This window comes from Anoplophora glabripennis, unplaced genomic scaffold, assembly GCF_000390285.2.
Source record: "Anoplophora glabripennis isolate ALB-LARVAE unplaced genomic scaffold, Agla_2.0 scaffold256, whole genome shotgun sequence".
NCBI classification, from domain to species: Eukaryota; Metazoa; Arthropoda; class Insecta; order Coleoptera; family Cerambycidae; genus Anoplophora; species Anoplophora glabripennis.
Genome location: NW_019416358.1, coordinates 1,345 through 18,563, shown reverse-complemented (window position 1 = coordinate 18,563; position 17,219 = coordinate 1,345). Strand labels below are relative to the sequence as shown.

Below are 17,219 nucleotides of genomic sequence, written 5' to 3'. Positions count from 1 at the left end.
AGGAGGTATTATTTTAATTTTTGTTTATATTTGATATTTATCAGACCTATTTAGTCATATAAAATATTGGAAAATATACTAGTAATAGTTATGTTAATGTATTTGTAGGGTCCCGTTCATGTTTCAAAAAAACTTGTGTGCAAGTTCCTCATGGTAAAATAATGGGGGTAGTTCATGTAACGTTTTTTTCTTAGACGCTCTGTTTTCGAGATACAGTATGTTGAAGTTGTTACATTCCAAATGATTTTCCTTAATTATCTTTAAATCGGCTAAAGATAAAATTGTCAAAATTTGTACAGAATGAACGAGCTGAAGACATTTAGCTACCAACAGTATTTGCATTTAAGACTATAATTATAATTTCTTACGTATCACTTGAAACAGTTAAATTGTAAAACATTTTATTAACTAAAAAAAATGAAATTTATTTTAAATTTCAGATTGTTGTAAACTAACATTTAAAAAAGTAAATTAAAATAAACAGATTATGATAATCAATTATCTATTTTAGATTTTATAAACTACTACACTACCATTACTAAAATAAACAATTGTTGAATGGAGTGAATTGTTAAAAAAAGTGATAAGAACAGAAAAATATTAGGAAACAGACTCGGAGACATGCTGAAATTGTCGCCCGTTTGCTTTTATGCAACTTCATTTTTCTCGAAAATGATACATGCTGCCGAAGTTCGACAAGTATACCGTTTTTTTGTAGTATGCTTTAGAGCTTACAGAACCATTTAGAAATGTAATAAATTTTGACATTCGACATATTTTTTTTCGATTGTACCCCTCCAATTACCTGTATCGGCGACACTGCTTTTCAGAAAGAAACCGTTTGCCCATTATTCTTAACGCACAGTTGATATTTACTCGTGTACAAATTTTGACAGTTTTATCTTTAGCCGATTTAAAGATAATTAAGTAAAACCATTTGGAAAGTAACAACTTCAACACACTATATCTCGAAAACAGGGCGTTTAAGAAAAAAACTTAATATGAACTACCCCTATTATTTTTCCATGAGGAACTTGCACACATTTTTTTTCTAAATATGAACGGGGCACCCTGTATATGTAAATAAGTAATAAAATGCCCCTTATATTTCTATAGCTCTAAAAATGTCATGAAAGTATAAATGATATTTTCCGAAAATCTACTTTCAAAACTTAAAATGCGAAACAATAATGTCAAAAAAATTATTAAAATTATATACTTTTCCAACTCTTCCAGATTAACTGTTCTGCAACTGATTCAAAATGGCTTGGGTTAAATCAAATCCAATACAGGACAAATTTTCTTCTTTGTGTGTACAAAACGGTGACGTCTTCACTATTAATGATAATTGTTTAAGTAAGATTATTTTCTATTTCTTTAGCAATGAATAATATTTCACTATTTATTAGAAATATTGGAAGAAATTCTCAAAAAACTAGCCACAGAAGACTGTACTCTACGCACATTTCGAAGAGCTATCGGATTTGGACAGAATATTAGAAAACATTTGATCCCAATTCTGCTATATGTAAAAGATAACACAAAGATAACAAACGCATCAAAAATTATTGATACAACAATTAAAATATTAGGAAATTTAACAATACCCGTAGAATATTTATTATCAATAGAAGGTATGTCTCGCACTGATATGGGGAGACACACAATTTTTGAAATAAATCGGCTCCTAATCACAAGTAAAGAAGCATTTACAGATGGACGAAGTACTAAAGCTGTGGTAGATCACATGAAACATATTATAGAAAATGGTTCGGAATTGAACCTTGATCAATGTCATAGCATAAACAATTGCTTATTATTGCTGACGAATATTTTACACATACCAGAAAATAAAACAATTAATTCCAATACTCCTCTGACCAATTCAAGTATGCAGAATCAAATAATCTGGAATTTATTTACTCAAAGCATCGACAAAATCATTATATATTTGTTGTCATGTCCACAAAGGGTGAGTACATAGATTTCTCCTTGCAACTATTTGTTAACTGTCAACTGAAAATATGATTTTACCATTATCGCAGATATATCCAGTAGAATTATAATTTTACAAATATTTAAAATCAAATTATTTATTTTCATTAAAAAAGGTACTATTAATTGCAATAATTAATATATTTATTTCGTAGATGTATTGGAGTGTAACTATGGTCCAGTTAATAGCTTTGATGTACAAAGATCAACATGTAGGTACACTGCAAAAACTTCTTAATCTTTGGCTTGAGGCTTCATATAGTGACAGCTCTGAAGACAATGAAAGCAATACTTCTCCTCCCGATCAGGGCAGTGATGATTCATCCCCAGTCGTTACATCTGATCCGACTTCTGATTCAAGCGATACTGGAGGTAATGACAGAAATAAACACAGTAAGGGTAATAATAATTGTGAAAGAAGAAGCAGCATAACAGACGTAGTGAGAGTAGTGCAAAATAAAAATAAAACTTTAGCAAATATGAAACGAAACAAAAGTACAGAAACTGAAACCAGTACTAGTAGTGGTATTTCTTCTATGGGTCACAGCTTGGAGGTAGGCTCCTAACTTAATATTGACTATGGAAAACGTCAATTAACATTCTCTCTTTCAGTCTAACGAAAATGAGCCACAACAATTTCAGTTACAACTATGTAATCAAAATTCCACAAATAAAAAGATATCCTATATGTGCCAGTCTTCCCAAAGTGAAATATCTGACTGTGGATATGTAACTCAAATAGAAAATCAAGAGTCAATATCAACTTCCAGCAACGAGGATGATCAACCGCAGCAAAAACCTGTCCATCAAAAACCACACAGCTTTCAAAAAAGCAGATATAATGGAAAATTCAGAGTTACTACAGTTTTAGAAAAAAAGGAATTGAGGCGAAAAAAGCTTGTAAAAAGAAGCAAAACCAATATGTATGTATTCTTTAAATTGCAATAATCAACTTTATCTTCAATAATTTGTTTTTATATGAAAATAAAGGCATAAAGGAATCATTAATTAAATATTAAAATAACACAGATATCAGTCAATGGTAGAGTTGAATATAACTAAGAGTAGAAATATTAGACCAAAAATAGTAGTAGTGAAGGGGGCGGCCTCAGCCTGGGAAGTAGGCCACAGGTGGGCCCTTTTTGCCTGCCCCACCGTCCCATCACCTGTCCACTATCTGCATCTGACCCTCCTCGAACCTATGGGGTACCCTGATGAACGCCAGGATTTTGGTCCATGGAAGGTCCCCCACCTCAACCCCTTTGCAGCTCTTTAGCAGCAAAGACTTTATGTCTTAACCTCCCAAAGGCTGCACAGTGTCCCAGAAGGTGGACAGGGGTGTCCTCCCCTACTCCACATTTCGTTCATGAAGGGTCCTCCTCAGTTTCTATTAAACTTAAATGCTTCCTAAGTCTGCAATGGCCCCACCATTTGGTTTAGGGCTCAGCAGCCATCTCGTCTTAGGTTTGCTACGTCCATATACCACGATGGCCCTGCCTGCATCCTCTGTTCCTCCTCCAGTTNTTATTATTATTATTATCAATACATAATGTTTCTAATTATTAATCATTTTAGCATTAACATGAAAGGCTTAATGCATCATTTGCCTACTGATGATGATATTTCAAATATCTTAAAGGAATTTACAGTGGATTTTCTATTAAAAGGTTATGGTACTCTGATCAAAGAACTTCGTACTCAATTACTAACAAATATCCACATAGCAATAGATACATCGCATTTTTTCTGGTTAGTCACGTATTTTTTAAAATTTGCTACGCAACTGGAATTAGATCCGGAACATATAAGTCCAGTATTATCATATGACACATTATCGTATCTAGTATTTCAAGGAGTTTGGGTCTATGAAGAACTAGAAATCAGTTGTACTATTCCAGATATTGATATAAAACCATGTTTACGGCGACTACATTTGGTAAGTTATTAATTTTTTGAATTAATACTATTTAGTACTCATCAGCATTTTTTAATATCAATATGTTTTAAGTATAGGTACAGGGTATTTCTTAAGTAGAGGTCAAAAATCGAGAGGAGTATTCTGTGGCCAAAAATAATGATTTTTTTGTTATATAAATGTGGGGTCTTAGGACAGCTATTGTCCAACTACAGCACGTCAAAAATTAAAAATAAAATAGTTTTTAATTTTTAATTTCTAAACCGTTTGAGATAATTTAACCAAATTCCGTGTGCATATTTAGTATGACAGGAGGTATGAAACAAAAAATTACCAACTTTAGAAACTTACCAGTGGCGGAGGTGTGGGTATCATCAATCATTATTTGCCAAAAAAATATATATTTCACCCTGTATAATATTACAAATAAGATAGATCATATGCGTCATTGTATTATTTCAACTTTTTGTTTCTTTACACTTTTTTGTATTCCATACCGATTAACAACAATGGAACTACTTTACTATGATTTATTACAATAAATGTTGCAAATGTCCACCTTCAGCCAAAATAGATGCTTCAGATCTTCTTGAAATTGCAGCTCGAATAGGTGTAAAAATTCCAGGAGTTAGTCGAGGAAATAAAGCACTGAATCTCTGAAATCTGTGCAGTAAGATGAATCGTGATGCAGTTTTTTGCATTCGATTCGTTAGAGCGCCCAGAAAGTTTGTGACCCTATGTGATCAATGAGAAATGAAAATTGCATCGGTGCATAAGAAAAATGCATTTTTAAAATTGCATCTGGAAGAGTTAAAATATGAAAAATTTATAACTCGAAAAATATTGACGGAAATGAGTTCAATTTTGCTACTCGGGGGTTTTTGGGGTCGCTCAACACGAATATCACGTCGGCAACGGTCTCCGAGGTACCTAGTGCTCCAGGGTGGCCGGTTTCCACATCGTCTCCTGGAGTTTTGTGGAAATTCGTTATAAACTTAGCCGAAACTCATTACCTGGGGGTTTTTGGGGTCGCTCAACACAAATATCACGACGGCAACGGTCTCCAAGGTACCTAGTGCCCCAGGGTGGCCGGTTTCCACGTCGTCTCCTGGAGTTTTGTGGAAATTGGTTATAAACTTAGCCGAAACTCGTTACCCCGGGGTTTTTGGGGTCGCTCAACACGAATATCACGACGGCAACAGTCTCCGAGGTACCTAGTACCCAGGATGGCTGGTTTCTGTGACAACTATTTAATTCCTAATTATTTTTTTTATAAAAATACATTTATTCATTACAAAAAATACGTTTTCTAAAAATTCGTCGTGATATTCGTGTTGAGCGACCCCAAAAACCCTGAGGTAACGAGTTTCGGCCAAGTTTATAACGAATTTCCTCAAAACTCCAGGAGACGACGTGGAAATCAGCCACCCTGGAGCACTAAGTACCTCGAAGACCGTTGCCGTCGTGATATTCGTGTTGAGTGACCCCAAAAACCCCGAGGTAACGAGTTTCGGCTAAGTTTATAACGAATTTCCACAAAACTCCAGGAGACGACGTGGAAACCGGCCACCCTGGGCACTAGGTACCTCGGAGACCGTTGCCGTCGTAATATTCGTCTTCAGCGACCCCAAGAACCCCCGAGCAGTAAAATTGAATTCATTTCCGTCAATATTTTCCGAGTTGTAAATTTTTCATATTTTAACTCTTCAAGATGCGATTCTAAAAATGCATTTTTCTTATGCACCGATGCAATTTTCATTTCTCATTGACCACATAGGGTCACAAACTTTCTGGACGCTCTAACGAATCGAATGCAAAAAACCGTATCACAATCCATCTTACTGCACAGAATTCAGAGGTTAGGCCGTTTTTAGTGCTTTATTTCCTCGACTAAGTAGCTCTTATCACATCACAACCAGCTATAATTTGTTCACGTAAGTGCTCCTCATATTCAATGTGAACCTTGTAAACTAATGTCTTGAGATATCCTCAAACAAAAAAATCAAAAGGGTTCTTGAGTGCCTCGTCTAATCACGTTATTACCGAATCTTTCATTTAAAAATTCACAAGCAGTCAAACTAAAATGTGGGGGAGCCCCGTCGTACGTAAACCACATTATTTATCTTAGCGCATAGAGAACATCGTCAAGTAGTTCAGATAAAACGTTTTCAATAAAATGTCTGTAAGAAGCATCGGTTAAAGTTCTAGGTAAAAAGTAAGGCCAAGCAAGAAAATTTCCAATAATGCCCACCCTTACATTCAAAGAAAAATGATGTTCAAATAGAGATTCCATTATGGCATGAGGGTTTTCAACGTGTTTATTGTGGATGTTCATTATTATATCATATCTGCAAAAATTAGCTTCATTGGTAAACAATATGCTAGCGGTAAAGTCAATATTTTATTCAATTTTTTGCAAAATCGAGTGGTAAAATCGAGCGGGATAGTCTTTCGGCAGTAAGGCTTAAACCCTTTGTATGTGATACGAGTACAACTATTGATGCTTCAGAACGGACCAAACTAATTTATGATTCACATTAAGATTTGCAGCGATCTTCCTAATATAATACTAATATTTGGGTTTCCTTCAATTTCGTGTAAAATACCTTCTTCCAACTTAGGCGTTCTAACGCTCAAAGAGAATTGAACCTTTCTGAAATGTGCCTGACTCCGATATGCGTTGAAAAACATTTCTGAACATTCTTGGATTTGGAGTTGGAAATCTTTCCTTGTAAATTCGCCTAGCCTCAGTGGCATTTCCATCTGCAAGGCCGTAAATGTAAACCATATTGGCCATTTCAGCATTTGAATATGCATAAGCCATTATTAAAACTTAATCTTTTTAAAAAATAAGCTTAATTTGACAATATACAATATTAAATAAGATGACGGTTTTCTTATTATGATTGTTTTGCAAAGCCTCTCTAAGATATGTTTAAGTAATTTAAGTACTAAAAATGCACTTGATCAAATAAATCAATTTTGTTGTTAATCGGCTTGGAATACAAAAAAGTGTAAAGAAACAAAAAGTGAATATAATACAATGGCGCATATGATGACCTATTTTATTTGTAATACAGGGTGCTATATTTGTTTTTGGCAAATAATGATCCATGATACCAACATGACTGATAAGTTTCTAAAGCTGATAATTTTTTATTTCATACCTACTATCATACTAAATATGCACATCAAATTTGGTTAAATTATCTCAAGCGTTTTAGAAATTAAAAATTAAAAACTGATATTTTTTTAATTTTTGACACGCTGTAGCTGGACAATGGCTGTCCTAAGACCCCACATTTATTTAATAAAAACCCCTTATTTTTGGCCACAGAATACGCCCCTGGATTTTTGACCTCTACTTAAGAAACATCCTGTATTTTAGATTAGCTTACGTATTTATTGGATTTATTACTGAAATTTATATTTCAGGTGGTAACCGCATTACGAGAATTTTTACAAGGACTAAAAACTTACCAAAAAATGATTCACTTGAGTGATAATGACAAAGAATATTTAACAAAATTAGAAGAACAAATATGTAAAGCGGAAGACCTGAAAATGTTATTTGTTCTTTTACTAAAACAATACAATCCAAATATTCAGAGTAAACAGTATCTGCAAGATCTTATTATAACAAATCATAATTTTTTATTGTTTCTGGATAATAAATCAAAGAGCCAACAAAACACTATGACGGAACATTTAAAACAGTAAGTACATTTACATTCCTTAAACTTATTATTATAAACAGATGTGGGTTATATATATATATATAGTAGCTCTACAGACCTAGAAGGTCCATGGCTTGATTTCCTATCTCTCTCCACATCTTCTTATTTATTGCCTTTTCTTTCCATCGCTTGATTCCCATTAACGCTAGATCCTTTTCCACCTCGGTTTTCCACCTTAATTTCCGTCTTCCTCTTCTTTTCCTTCCTGCTGGTTAACATCACTTTTGGGATTCTATTCTCTGACATTCTTTGGACATGTCCCAGCCATCGTAATCTTTGTGCTTTAATTAGACCTCCTATATTTGATTCGTTGTAACAGTCCTGCAATTCTTTATTTGTCCGCCTTCTCCATATATCCCCTTCCTTAACTCCTCCATATATTTTACGCAATATCTTTCTTTCCCACACTTCCATCATGTTTTGCTCCATTTTGCTTAGAGTCCAAACTTCACTACCATATATGACAATCGGCCTAATAACAGTTTTATATATCCTCACCTTCGCTTTTCTGGATATGATTTTATTTGTTAGTAATTTATTTAGAGCACACGTACATCGGTTTCCTGCCATTAATCTATTTTTTATTTCCACTGCTACTTCTGGTTTTCGTGTAAACACAGCGCCAAGGCACGTGTACTTCTCAACTTCTTCAAATCTATATAACTTATTCCTATTTGTTGTCACTGTTAAATGACTATTTTTGTTATAATCCTGATCCGTCCAATTCATAAACTTAGTTTTGTCCTCGTTAATTACCAGCCCCATTTTTCCAGCTTCCTCTTCCAATCTATTTGCCACTTCTTTTATTTCGTTCCTACTTCTTGCCATTATAACTAAATCGTCAGCAAAGGCCAGGCATTGGTGTTTTTCTGATATATCAGACCCGTCCTATTAATTTTTGCATCCCTTATAATTTTTTCAAGACATAGACTAAATAAAACTGACGACAACGGATCACCTTCTCTTACTCCCTCCATAACTTCAAATTTATCAGATGATTTATTGTTTATTCGTACTCTATTTTCTGATCTTTCCAGTGTCAATTTTATCACATGTATCAATTTTCTACGAATTCCTAGTTCTTTTAAGGCACTATACTATATAGTCCTTTTTATTCTGTCATACGCCTGTTTGAAATCTACAAATAATACCAATGTAGGTTTATTGCATTCGAAACTCTCAGCTTGTATCTTCTTTAATGTAAATATTTGGTCAATCGTACTTCTTCCTCTTCTAAAGCCACACTGGTATTCTCCTACAATATCCTCCATTTGTTCCGTTAACTTGTTTTTTATGTGTATTGCTAGGATCTTATATGCTACATTAAGTAATATGTGTATATATTCAAGATGTAAATTAAGTTTATTATATTTTTCAGTTTTGCCTCTGTGGAAATAATGCGCCAGTATGGATTATTGCTAGAAAATTTCAAGGAAAATGGCGAATTTGTTAATAATTGTATATTTACAATGATGCATCACATAGGAGGCGATCTTAAGAATGTGCCAACATTATTCCAACCTAGTATTTTAAAAACTTTTTCTAAAATTTGGGAAACTGATTATGAAATATGTGATGTATGAATATAACATAAAATTGTTATTCTAAATGTTTTATAGCTGCGGTTTTTCTTTAAGGACTGGTCAGACTTAATAGAGTATGTGATACACAAATTCATTAACACACCAGGAACACAATACGTGAACTCAAGTAACGCGCCCATCTCCATCAATCGTATCCAAGACACAAATGAGATTTTATCTTCAGAAAACGATTCTGAATCAGAGTAAGTTAGACGTTCCACATTTATTTTAATTTAATTTTTTATCAATTTTTATTTTTGTATTGCTTTTTCACTTTATTTAGGTGTAGTTCCCTCGATGAAATACTGATATTATTTAGGTGGACGAAAGAAGAAAAAGATAACCTTTTAAAGTACTACAACCAAAGTAAAAAATCTTGTGATACCATTGCCAACATTACAAAAAAATATGAGAGAAATGGTTTAAAACAGAAGTCTCAGCTTGCTGTAATCAAAGAACTTCTAGACCAAAATATAATCAGTTTTGATGAGTATAATGAATTAATTAGAAGCAATACGCAAATAAAAAAAGAACAATCGACACCTGCAAGTGAAAGTTGCAACAAGAATTTTCAAGAAAGTTTACTGAAAGACTATAAAATTCACTTTGAAAGTGATATAGGGATCTTAAGGGATTATCTGTGTAAGCAAAATAGTAAATATTTGTTGTTGCTACAAAAACTTTTGATCGAAGTGTGTTTTATAAAATTAGTGCTAAGTAAAGTAGATGAATTTACAGACGTTAATCACATTATGGAACCTACAGTATACTATTTTGTATGTAAGTAATTTTTAATTAATTTCAGAAATAATATAATTTCATAAACATTTTACAGTATTAAATTTACCAGTTCCGGTAATTCCTTGGACAACTGAGCAATCAAACATTATGAAGTATCAACCATTTTTATTACTATTACATAAGTTAGGTTTCTATTTACCTGCAGATACAGGAAAAATATTTGTACAAATACCCAATTTCTGGACAGCTGATTACATTTTCAATGTAGCTCAACAACTTGGCCCTATAGATACAGGTAATATGAACACTTCAGCTAAATTATTTTGCTATCAGGCTAAATATACATACATTAATCAACACCTGTAGTGATATGTCGTATATGTGCATAATATATTTTTTTTAATTATAGGTGTATTTTTTATTATAAGTTTTACTTTGGAAATATTTAACTAATTAACAGATTATCCAAATAAATGGTGTCCCAAAATTGATGCAAAAATTAATTTTGCTAGAAAACACAGGTTTTTAATTAAAAATTGTAAATTTTTTATTGATTCATAAAGTACCTATACAGTATAGGGTTATGTTATATGAAATAGACATAAGATAAATTACCGCCATGGCTTTGCTGGCACATACGCATACGAATTTCGTTGATACAGCATACAGCGCTCAATTTCCTCCTACAAAGCGTGGCGTGGGTTGTCGTGAGGTTGTTGGCATAAACCTTAGACTTCAAACAACCCTAAAGAAATAAGTCCAACGGCGTTAAATCGCATGATCTGGGCAGCCACTTCTGGTAACAAAATAGGGAATTACACGTTCAGAAAATGCAGTAATTGAATTGTTTCTCTTGCTGTACGACACCGTCTTGTTGAAACCACGTATCGTCTATGTACATTCATATCTTGCAATGTAGGCACAAAAAACTGGATTAACTGTTATTGCCTGACCAGCCGTATTTTCGAATAATAATGATCCGATGATGGTCCCAGCCCACAATCCGCACCAAACAGTGACACGTTGTGGATGCATTTGTTTCTCAACAATCACTCGTGGATTTTGTGAACCCCAAATGTGACAATTTTTCGATTAACGAAGCCATCAAGATGAAAATGAGCCTCATCGCTAAAGATTATTTTGTTCGAAAAATCAGCATCCACTTCGTGTTCCCTAATACATTCAACAAACTCTCTTCGCTCTTCATAGTCAGTATGCATCAGTTCTCGAGTCAATTACTTTCAATTGATTATAACGTTCTATAAACATACAGATACAAATCTTTGGTTAGAATACGTCATAAAGAGCTTATCGAAATATCCAATTCTTAATCACTAATTGATCCAGTCTCTCTAAGTTTTTCAAGATTAGGTAATCTATTTATAGTTTATATTCCAGCCATATTTTGTACGACAATTACAAACTGTAGCTGCCAAATCTTCATAATTTTTAAAATATTGCTCAACAATGTGCGCTCCATTATTAATAACAATGAACTATCAGCTGTTACGCTATCTTCATTTTGGTTGGCAACACCTTACCGCACAAATGACGCAAAATTCAAATCTTGCATGAATTTTAGGACACCCCATAGAAGTTCATTGGAACACCCCATACTTTTAAAGCAGAGTAAAATTTCATTGTCGTAACTGTTCAAATTGCAAAATCATTAATATATTTGTAGCCTACTTGTTAAAATAAACTTCACGTAGTTAAAATAAACATACAAATATTTCTACTTGCGTTTAATAAAAGCAATATTGCAGTCTTAAAAATAGTTCCGTAATGGTTTTGACATGTTTGACAAGAAAAATATATATTAATTTTTGTTTATTACATAATAGTATGCCATATTTGTGATACATTTTTTGCAAAATGAAATTTGGAGACCAGAGGTGGATATCAGTGAGTTATTCAAGTAGGCGTTTTCAACCATCGTGGTTGTGTTGGATTTCATAATTTTGTTTCTCATTTTTTTCTTATTTTTCTGGGTACTCTCACCATACTTCTTTGCAGTAGCAGAGGATTTCCTCCTTTCATGACACGTAACAATTTGCGTTTTCGTGTAAAAAACAGTGCCCCGTATATTATTCGGGGTTCTTTAAGTCTAACTACCTTACAATTTGTTTTGATATATTTCGAATCGGCTAAGAACTACTATTTTTCCTTCTTGTAGAAGCATAGAAAAATTTCGGTGGATGGCAATAGAAGGACGAAGCTCGATATATTTTTAAAAAATACCTGGCAGGTTGCTTGCCCTCGGTTAGAATAAATTATCTTTCTAATCTAGGTGTGTAAATTTTCTTATGATTTTTTTCGTACGAAAGCCATGGTTGTTAACACTATTTTTCAAATTTGTGCATGTTATTCAAGTTCAGTGCTAGCTGCCTCTGTAAACGAGGATATATATATACCTTTGTTAGAATCAGACATTTTCCCGTACTTTTGCCTCCAAAAACTTTATTCTCTGATAGCAAACGACAACAACCAAAATATCTCAGAACAATTAGCAGTTCAAGCTTACCTATTACTTTTAAACAACTTGTCATAATTTTCCTCGTATTTTTTATTGAATTATTTTACGAAAGTAGACAAAATTTCGTACAATATTCGTGTTGCACGTATTACCACACTCTCAACGTTTGATGTAATGTCATAACATAACTCTTTACAACATATATCATAAATGACTATTAAATACCAAATAATGTTTTCTCTCATTTATAGGAAAATTAAAATTTCCTATAAACAAGCTAACTGGACAAAATAAATATGATCAATCTGAAAATGCCTCATCATGTTGTGGGTACGAGAAGTTCTCCACAATGGATTTAAAACAAATCCCTCCTATTATACGCTACACGCCTTTGTAAGTATACGTTATACAGAGCCTTCATAAATGAGTACAAGCCTGTGGCCGCCGAACTTGGGCAACTAACATTGCACAGCTGGTACTGTCAACTAAAAATTCCTAAATGTTATCGACATCAATATTAAGAAATCTTTTACAATCACAATGACAAACCGTTACATCTACGCTCGAGATAATGCGATCGGTGATTGGTTGAATAAAATGTGAAAAATTGCAACAACCACCAGCCGGCGAAACAAAATGTTGTGTTTTAATGTATTCTTGATCTTACTGGTTTACCAAAATAATTGCTAACGTAAAGGAAATAAAATTACTGTTCCAAACAAAATTTCTGGTCACCTGGCTTGTAATCATTTTTGACATCGTATATAAAGATTTATGTTTATCTACGGTAAGATTAATGGACAAATGTTGTATCTGTACTTTATTTTAGACCTAATACATCTCAATGGTTCCAAATGACTTTACACACAAAAGTAGCTCCACTAATGAATTCTGCTTCTAATATGTCTAGGTAATTTTATGTATCGTATATTGTTTCTTAAAACTATTTGCATCACTTTTATTAATTAAAGTATTAACGAATTGCACATAAATATCCAACCAGATTTCGAAACACTAAAAAATGCTGGTGTCCCACCATGAATCGCCACATCGATATCTGAAAATTTGGCAACCTAGTAAAGGCAGCAGAGCCAACTCAGCCAGATATTTAGAACTTGATAGCACTTTCGGTTATACCGGAAAACGACATTAACTTTCTTATTTTAAATATGACACCCTATATTGCATTTTCAGATTCTACGTGAAATTTAACGGTCACTATTAAATATTATTCCCTATATCTAGGAGTTATAAGATTTTGAGATATTAATTAAAAAAAAAAATGACAGATGCAAGGGTCCACATAGAGGCTAGTAACTCTTTTTAGGAGCGTGATATCAAGTGGATTTTTGGTACCTGTAAAGATTACACTAAAAAACATAATACTAGATTGTTCATCTTTACTGTTACATTTTGATAACTTCAAACACCTATAACTTTGTTAACTTAAATGGAACATCCTGTATTTTTTTTGCTCTTCTATGCAGATTGAAATTACCTTTCAAACTATATAAACATTGTTAGGGTTGCCCTTACTATTTTTAGAGATATTTGCAATTTTCTATTTTTTGAACAGTTTTTCTTGTATCAGACCTGTTATCAAATTGCCCATGACAAGAAACACTCCAAAAACAATTAAAATAACTTGACATCTGTCTAGTTGTCAAATTGTCTGTAATAGTTTTCACTGAAAATTTAAATAAAAATGCCTGAGGATCGTTTAAATCGTTTGTTAGTTATGGAAAATGTAACAAAGTAATTTCAAGAACATGCTGAATTTGCTGATCGATATCTAGAAAAACGAAGACCTTCACGAAATACATGAAGGCAATTTGTGGACAATCTTAAAAGTTTACGCTTTGTAAAACTTATACAGAATTAAAAAATATCTTTTGCTTGCGATGAAAATACGGAAACAGCTATAGTAGGTTCCTTTGTTACATTTCCTTACTCCTTACTATAAATAGGTACTAAACTAAGATAAACTCATATAATAGGTTTAAGAGTGATAGAATAATACTGTATTTCGTGAAGGTTTTCGTTTTTCTGGATAACGAGCAGCAAATTCTCTACATGTTCTTAAAGTTATACTTTGTCACAGTGTCCATAAATAACAAACAAATTAAAATAATCATCATTAGTATAATTTAAAAAAACGATCTCCAGGCATTTTAATTTAAATTTTCGGCAAAAACTATTACAGACACAACAGTAATTCGACAACTAACTTGACAAATATGTCAAGTTACGATTTTAATTAATTGTTTCTGGAATGTTTCTAGTCATGGCCTATTTGATAACAGATGTCTAATACGAGAAAAACTCAAAAATATAGAAAATTACAAATGTCTTTTAAAAGTAATAACTTCAACCCTAACAATGCTTAAATCACTAGAAAGGAAATTCAATCTGCATACGACAGGGTAAAAAATTCAGGGTGTTCCATGTAAGTTAACAAAGTTACAGCTCTTTGAAGTTATCAAAATGTAACAGCAAAAATGAAACACCTAGTATTAAATGTTTTAATTTGTTGGTATATCATGATTTAGTGTTACCTATGCCCCTTACAGGTACAAAAATCACCCTGATATCACGTTCCTGAAAAGAGTTACTAGCATCTCCGCGGTCCATTGCATCTGTCAAATTTTTCTTTAAAAATTAATATCTCAAAATCTATAACTCCTAGATATAGGGAATATTTAATAAAGTGACCCTCAAATTACACGTAAAATCCAAAAATGCACTAATATATAGGGTGTCCCATTTAAAATAAGAAAGTTAATGCCGGCTTCCGATATAACCGGAAGTAACATAAAGTTCTAAATATTTTAGCTGTGTTGGCCCTACTGCCTTTGCTAGATAGCCAAATTTTCAGATTTATCAGATCAGTACCTTCCGAGATAGCGATAGTGGCGGCACGCTGTATACATATTAAATTAGTGGAATTTGAAAAACCGGAGTTTTAAGTGTTGCTGATTAAGTCTAGATTATTATGAAACATTCCAAAAGAAATCGAAGCTTGAAAAATAAATCAGTGCGATTAGTTTATTTTACATTTTTATTAGTTTTCCTCGTTTCAGCACAAGTCAGCTTTCAATAGCAATTCCTGATCCTGAAACAATAACTTTTGATATTCCTCCGCCTGAATTGGCAATAGCTGGAAGAACTTGGGCCAACAAGGATTTAACTACAAGTATGGAATGCTCTCCCATCTACCAACAAGATGTATTATTGACTGATCAGATAGAAAAAAACAGTAACTGTGATACAGCTTCTGTAGCTTCTGATTTAACTAGAATGTGTGTTAGTGATGAAGAAGATAAAGTGATACTGGTGATACAAAAAAATGACGAAAATTCATAACTACGAATATTTCTTTATAAAACTAAGGGATTTTGTTGAACATTTGTTATTTTTTTTAACAATAAGTTTTTAATTTTCAAAAATTTTACATATCTGAAGTATTAATGTAATAGCTGTCAAGCTACTCTTTGTATTTATTTATTTATGGCATTATTAAGCAGTTTTTATGTATTTTGTCACATTCAAATTAAAAAGAAAATTTAAGTATATAATTTATAAAATTTCAGGTTGTTTGTATACTTACACTAATTTTTAACTAAAAATTAATTTACATTTGATAGACTTTCACCACCAGACAAAATATTCAACCCTGTATTTTTGGCACTCCCTCGATTAAAATTACATACCTAGTGTTGTGGTCTCTAATTTCAAGGAATAAAATGCCCTCGAAAAAGCCAGCCTTAATCCTCCAGTTTTTGTACAATCGTTATATAATGATGCTTTTTTACATTCAATTAAATATCAAAATGAGGCACTAATGCGAAAAAGTAACATTTTTCACGTCACGTGGCATTATATTGTTAAATGTATAGCAACGGACTTTATAGTACCCAGTCAAGTATACGCCAGGAGTATTCTATTAGAATAAAAGTGGTATATAGGTACATTACAGAGTAGTTTTAGGAAACTTTCTTGCCAATTCAAAGAAATACCTACCTATATAAAAAATAGAAATTTGCATTTCGGACCTGTGTAGCTATAGGTACTCACTTTTTTAACGGAACGCCCTGTACATTGGTCTTCTCTGAAATTCAGTGGCGGCTCGTGAAGGAGGACTATGGGACCCCCCCCCCCCCCCCCCAGATATTTTCAAACTATAAACTTAAAATAATGTATTTATTTAAATCAATAAGAAATCTAAATAGCATGCATTCAATATCTCTTGGATGTTAGGTTGGTTGCATAAAGTGCATGTACTCCGTGAACGTAGCTCAGATTAATTCCATCTGCCATCTATGATCGTACCAAAGAGTTATGTTTAACCGCGCGCGCAATCCCCACTCCATCGCGGACCGTGAAATCTATCGTGGAAGCATATTTTTACATATGATTGGACAAGTTGGCACGTGGAGGGGATAGGCGACGATAGGCTCGCGCGCTCGCGCGCTTTGTTTTGGGACTCCATGAGGCAGTAACCCGTATCACTGAAGTGTGGTTATATGTGTTTTGTTTTTGCTTTGGCGCTTTTTAAGACATTATATTTTATAAGTTTAAGTTTAAAGGGTTTTATGAGGGTTTGTGAAATAAAAAAACTTGTTATTAGTAATTTAAGTTTAGAGGAAAAAGTCGAATTGAAAAATAACGGACGTCCAACGTCAGTGTTGAATTTAGTTGAGGTGCAGAAAGAGTGAAAAAGTGGGCCGGCTTTCGCAAATTTGATAAAAACATTTATGGCACATATTATCTGA

At 33.1% G+C, this 17,219-nt stretch overlaps 1 protein-coding gene across 3 annotated transcripts in view; it reads left to right on the top strand.

The window, feature by feature from the left end:
- The window catches only part of LOC108907980 (protein timeless), a 20,791-nt gene extending 4,637 nt beyond the window's left edge, over positions 1-16,154 (top strand). The window contains exons 2-14 of one of the 3 annotated variants that reach the window (XM_018711872.1): positions 1,237-1,356; positions 1,410-1,972; positions 2,151-2,549; positions 2,608-2,918; positions 3,571-3,931; positions 7,346-7,626; positions 9,026-9,224; positions 9,285-9,433; positions 9,550-10,010; positions 10,066-10,266; positions 12,699-12,840; positions 13,277-13,357; positions 15,528-16,154. In XM_018711872.1, the coding sequence (XP_018567388.1) occupies positions 1,263-1,356; positions 1,410-1,972; positions 2,151-2,549; positions 2,608-2,918; positions 3,571-3,931; positions 7,346-7,626; positions 9,026-9,224; positions 9,285-9,433; positions 9,550-10,010; positions 10,066-10,266; positions 12,699-12,840; positions 13,277-13,357; positions 15,528-15,810 (3,525 nt within the window). In that variant the 5' untranslated portion in view covers positions 1,237-1,262 and the 3' untranslated portion in view covers positions 15,811-16,154. Of the gene's footprint in view, positions 1-1,236; positions 1,357-1,409; positions 1,973-2,150; positions 2,550-2,607; positions 2,919-3,570; positions 3,932-7,345; positions 7,627-9,025; positions 9,225-9,284; positions 9,434-9,513; positions 10,011-10,065; positions 10,267-12,698; positions 12,841-13,276; positions 13,358-15,527 lie in introns of all 3 variants that reach the window. The other 2 variants (XM_018711871.1, XM_018711873.1) reach the window with 2 other exon arrangements.
- Positions 16,155-17,219: the final 1,065 nt, after the last annotated feature.